Source organism: Platalea leucorodia (assembly GCF_965183815.1).
Source record: "Platalea leucorodia genome assembly, chromosome: 2".
NCBI lineage: Eukaryota > Metazoa > Chordata > Aves > Pelecaniformes > Threskiornithidae > Platalea > Platalea leucorodia.
The window spans coordinates 66,463,964-66,469,963 of NC_138824.1; the positions used below are offsets into that span (position 1 = coordinate 66,463,964).

Genomic DNA, 6,000 nt, shown 5'->3' on the forward strand with positions numbered 1-6,000 from the left:
CTCTTAATATGGAGATAAGTAGATTAGGACTCATCAGATGGAAAGGAGACAAGAAAGGGGAGGAAATAAGAGGTCTGTGAAACTGAGTGATATGGAAAGGATTGCGGATGGATATTAGTGATGATAACTTCTAATCACACAAAGTTTTGGTTGCCCTAGTAAAGCTATTAGGTGGCAAGATAAGCCAGAAATAGGAAGTGTTTTTACACACCAGAGAAGATTCAGATGCCACAGGATGTTGTGAAAGTGTATAAATGAGGGGTTAGGAACATCTGCTGTTAAATACAGGGATTCAGGTGTCACTTGCAGCCCAGCAAGTCCCCAAATGGCTGCCTGCCACAAGAACCAATGGGGGCTCATCAAAAGATGGAGCCCTTTTTCTTTTAGCTTCCTATAAACATCTGCTACAGGGCACCACTGGGAGACAGGTACAGAGCTGCTAGGGCAGTTGGCAGAGGTTGGTGAGCCTTACCGACCAGAGGCAGCTGGCCTGAAAGCAGGGGAGAAAGCTGCCAGAGGTGCAGCTGAGTCAGCACTGCTTTGCCTCCTTCAGGAGGATGAGGTGCAAGTCGTGCTCCAAGCCTGTGCTGCATCCCGTCAGAGCTGGCCTGGAAAATGCAGGGAGTGGTGCTGAGGATGGTGTTTGCTTTTTTTTTCCCCCCCAAAGTGAGGTGAAGAACGTAGGGTGAGCTGGTAAATAACTGAATGTACTGAGACCATAGAGCAATCATAGGAGTTTTTAGATTTTTTTTTTAAAGCACAGTAAGACTGTTTTGTTCCATCCAATGACTTGTTATACTTTGGCTGTGTAGTGGTAGACCAGTGAGTACCACGAGTTTTGCAATACTTCTTAACTGAAAACACTTCATGTTTAGCATGAACTAGCCGTGGACCAGCTCCCCACAGCCTCGTGGGCTACATCTGTTCAGGGCCAATAAGCTGCCAGGCACAAGTACTGGGACATGATGATCATCCACACAGTGAATTGTTAGCATGCTCCTGGTATGGGTTTGGCCCAGACCATCTAACAGTCTCCCAACAACGCTTAGGAAGGGGTCAGAAGATGGCAAGGGCAATGGACTGTTCCTGGTAGGTAGTGTGCATACAGACAGTCACACTGGTTTGGTGGTAAGAGTTCAGCTGTAGGGCTGTGATATGTGCTGTGCCAGTTGGCTTCACAGCCAGAGAACAGTCCTTGGCATGTCTTATTTATTAACATAAATGGGGCCAGGCACTTTTGGAGACCATGGGGTTGAGAGGAAAAAAAGAACATCTCTTTTTGTTTGCTTTTAGCTGAAAAGCTGTGCTGTTCTGCAGAGTTCAAGTAGCACGTAGCCAAGAGTAGAGAGAGAAGGGGATAAAAACAAATGAAAGAAAGCAATTAAGCTGAAAAGATGCATGTAAGTAGTCATGAGGATCAATTGTAACTGTTCAGTCCTATGTCCACTGAAGAACAGAAATACATCATATTTACCCCAAATTCTTAACTGCATTCCAAAATAAATACAGTTCTTTTCCTAGATTTCCACTTTTTCTAAGAAGCGTGCTCATTTGTCTTCTCTCCCCTTCATAACAGTCAGAGGCAGACACCACCAGCTGTCCCCAAGCCAGGAGAGGTTAGCGAGAAGCACCGGTCTCCAAAAGGGAAAGCGCTTAATCCTTTTCCGGGGGGGGGAGCAAACTGCCTTCCTGCATGTATGAGCTCATTATGTTGTAGTTGGAGAGAAGTAATTTCTGCATCAGTGTATGAGTTAAAAAATCGTAATAAACTTACTCAAAGATACAAATGGTGAATGTTAGAAGCAGGGCCAATTAGGAACAACCAGAAACTTAACCATCATCCACTTCCATTACTTGAGAGCTGTGGGCTGAATCCTTGGGGCTGGAGGTCTTCACGACCCATCTAAGTGCTCCAGGCAGTGCCCAGCTGCTGGATTCAAGCCTTCACAAGCCCTACTCAGTTGGTCCTAGGCCTTAAGACAACTACAGGCCCTGGGGCTGGGATTCCTCTGGCTAAACACAGGGGCTGTTGGCATGTAGGGATCTAGTGCTGCCTGATAATGAGATCAGGTAGCCACCTGGCCCCTGCTGCCACTCTGGGAGCATCCAGGTCCTGTAGTCCCTGTGTCACATATGTGTGGATGTCTGGGATATCCCATGGCATCCCAGAAGGGCTGGACACTTACAGGTGGGCAACTGACTTGAGCTCTAGCTCAATGTCCATGGTGTAGGAGACTCTGCCTGAGCTGCTCTACCCTTTAGAGCCCACAGGGAGAGCCACACATGGATTATTTCAGGCTAAAGATGTATAATGTGAGTGCTACAAATGCACCCTAAAGGCTTTCCACTGACTAGGGGTGGGATTCGGTTGCTACATGTCACTATGCTGTGCGCTTAAATATCTATATTCTTGAGCCTTCAACTGAGACATCAAAATCTGAGGCTGAACCCTGTATCCTAGGGGTGTAGTTCAGTTGCCTAAAGATATAGCATCTGAGATGGCCTAATGGTCGCAAGACATCCATACAGGGCTGGCTGATGTGGGCCAAGGTCTATATGAGACTCGCACATATTTCTGGAGCAGCTGGCAGAGGGTGCCCTTGGGCATCTCAAAAGGCACAATGTTTTTGCTTCCACGTAGAGCAAGATCCACGTAAGAGCCCCAAGACGCCCCTCTTTTCTCAGCGTTCCCTTTCGCTTGCCGAAGCTTTGGCTGAACCCTGTTCCTAAGCCCCTGCATTTCACATTGCCCTGCACCTGCTCCCAGTTGGGGCAAGGTCACACACATGGTGGTTCAGTACAACAAAAGGAGCAAGACCTTCTTCAGCTAGGAGTTAGGGGGAAAAAAAAGTGAATTGATGCCAGTTAATGAAGTAAAGTAGTTAGCAACCAAGTACCAACTAATAACTCTAGTTTGAACCCTCACCTCAACCAGAGGAAATCCGCAGCCATAGTTCCTCGTCCTGGGAACATATCCCACCTTGGGCTAGTCTGGCATGCAACACACCTAGCCTAGGCGCTGCCCCCGCTTGCATGGACTGAAGCTCCATTAGCACAAAGGCTATGAACCTGAGTTCACCTGCGGCTCCCACCATTGAGCAGATTCATTCCTAGTCCTCTGCTGAATCCAGTAGCTCACTGAATAACTGCTTGCTGGAGGGGCAAACAAAGTCTTTAAAAAAAAAATCACAACCTGAGCTGGTGGTAAACACTCCTCAGTTCACCTCATGCTTCCTCGTCCACAAGCAGAAATCGGCCAAATGCAGAAAAAAAAGGGTGATAACAGGAATGCATTTTTGACAAGGATGTAACCAGCATTTCTTTTGTTTACTGTGGCATGTGCTAACAAAATCATTCATCCCTTACTGGTACAGTTCAGTCACAACTAGTCTTGGTAACAGGCCTGCCAACTGGTCAGGTAAATGATTAGCTGTGCAGGGACTGGTGGTGATGACAGGCGTAAGGGTTGTGCCAGTCATTCCTGCCAGAGAACTCATTGCAGAAGCAATTCCAGGCAGACAGATGGAAACAGTGGCTACAGTTTGAGGGGGGAGGGAAGCAACAACCCAAAATAAATAAAAAAATCCAAACCACCCAAAACCCCAACAACTACATTTGGAGCTGATCTAGCTAGCAGGTCTGTCGGTATACCTGCACTGCCTCCTGGAGAGTTAAAGGGCATAATCAACCTTCCTGTCAGGACGCTCCCATTCTCACTCACTAAATCACCCTGTGGTACAAATGCCAGACAACATTCTCCTCACCATGGGGGTTTGACCCAGGGCAGCAGCCCCTGCTCACCCACAGCCCCATGGAGAAGCCAGGCACCGTGGCGTGGGGTCTGCCAGCCCTGGGTAGCTCTGAGATGCCATTGTCCAAGTGCCAGCCCTGATACTGGCCTTCTAGATGGTGACTGTTAATTTTTTTTAGCAGCAGGGAGCATTTACTTGCCCAGGTTTTTCATTTCCCTTGAAAAAGATCCATGATTACTAGTCTTGTTTTGTTTTGTTTTGTTTTTTAAATTCCAGGCATTTTAGGCCTGAACCTGAGGGGAGCTGAGCACAACTCTTCTGATGAAGCCCATGGACTGGCATGTGTTGACATATGAGGGGAGGAGTGAAATCCTGACCCTCTTGAAATCAATGGCAAAACTTGGTTTAAAGTAGTGGTAGGATTTTATCCAGAACATTAATCCTTACATGCCTTCTTTTGTTTTGACAAACTCTGCTTGTTCCTGAACATGGGCTGCTTCCTAAGCTCTATCTATTTTTCGTGCCTCTTTCACCCAAAGCCCCATTATAGCTGAGACAGCCAAAGCAAAAGACCTACAGGGAGACACATGCTTACCTGTAAAATTTTCTCTTAAGAGGAGCCTGCATTTGGCACAGGAATAAGACCTTGCATTTATTTAAATTTCACAGTGATGCCTGCAAATGAGCAGCTACACATAACCTAATTAGCCGGCCAGGTGCAGTGCCTCACCCAGGCAGCCAGAGCTTCTTTTCCTGCAGAAATTCCTGTTCCGCTGTATTGCCTAGCTGTATGCGCAATGTCTATTCAAAATGACTTGGGTTACAGATGGAATCTGTCTTGTTTTGCTAGACACCATCATTTCTATACTTAAGCAGGTGCTTTAAAACTAAAGTGAGTGTTGTGCTGCAATGCATGAGAAATTTAATTGTGGGGCTTATTATATAACACTTACATGGCAACCACTTAATGCAGAGCTGCAAATGGGGTTGTAATCCTTTACTGAAGAAGGTATTTTTTTCTTTGTCTATATACAGCCTGCCAGCAATTTTCCAGGAACATCGTCTACTGACATTTCTTTATCAGAAGAAACTCAGCCGCCGTCTCAGTCTAGCTCCAGCTATGGTCTTCCCCCCAATGCTCCAGCCCTTTATACACCGACTTACTTCTTGCCTGGAGAAAAGCCTCCACCATACGCACCATAGAACAAAGAATTTCTTTTAGGTAGCTGGTAGGCTTTTATTTTGTTTTTAAGAAACCTCTGGAAACTGTGCTGTGCAGGCACTAGACTTCCCAAGGAACCCACCGCAGAGCGTGTTACGACCACTCTGCTTTTACCCACATCTCACTATGAGCAGAGCAGAACCCTGGAAACGTCAGGGCGGGCACATCACCAGCGGGGTGACCAGTCACCACCAGTTTGCCTGCCGTCAAATGCAGTGTTGCTTTCTGGCTACCATAAGCATGAGTTTTTTCCTTCTCCATCTACTGGAGAATGATTTTTCTTCACCAGGAGAAATGAAGAAAGCACCCTGGATACCTGTTCTGCTCTCATAAACCAATATAGAGGGGTTTTAGCCTGTGTTGTCTGAGTGGGTAGTCTGGAGCTCTCCGAGTCAATCATTTTGGGTAGGAAGAGATGAGGTGTTTGTTTGCTTGTCGTATTTATTTAATAACCCTTTATGGTGAAAGTGTTGTACCAATAAAAAAAAGTGTGGCAATTATTTTACAATAAAATTGAGCGTGTATATTTATACTGTACCTAATGCTGTGTATATTTGTAAGGACAGGAAAACAGAAGAACAGAGGAAAAAGCACCCTACTGAAATGTTCTCTCTTTCAAGTCTCAAACAGAAAGGTTAATTTTATTGGGACTATTTTATCCAAACTTTGTGCCAGTCTAGTCTGCATAGTAAAATGTCATCTCAGTGTGCTAAAGATGCAATTTCCAGATAGGTATTTAAGTTGCACTTTAGTGTTCAAATTAATTCCTTTCTAGTCAAAAGAGGACCACAACCAAAACCACTCTATGTTAAACCCCAGTTATTTATTTTTAAACTGATCAAGACCTGATCCAGGCATTTTACAACAACTGAAACAGAATGGATGAAGGGTCAGAATTCCTTCTTTTTTTTTTTTTTTTATTTTCTCCTATTGTATAGAGACAAAAATACATTGACAAGGCTAAGCAGCAATACCTGTAGCAGTGCCAGCGACAGGAACAAAGTCTTGTCCCTGTCGTGTGCACCC

General features: G+C 45.5%; 1 protein-coding gene across 1 annotated transcript in view; it reads left to right on the top strand.

Annotated features, from left to right (window-relative positions):
• The window catches only part of TMEM255B (transmembrane protein 255B), a gene marked incomplete at its 5' end in the record, with an annotated part of 75,954 nt that extends 70,468 nt beyond the window's left edge, over window positions 1–5,486 (top strand). The window contains one exon of the mRNA XM_082304251.1: window positions 4,788–5,486. Coding sequence (XP_082160377.1) covers window positions 4,788–4,955 — 168 coding nt within the window. The 3' untranslated portion in view covers window positions 4,956–5,486. The remainder of the gene's footprint in view (window positions 1–4,787) is intronic.
• Window positions 5,487–6,000: the final 514 nt, after the last annotated feature.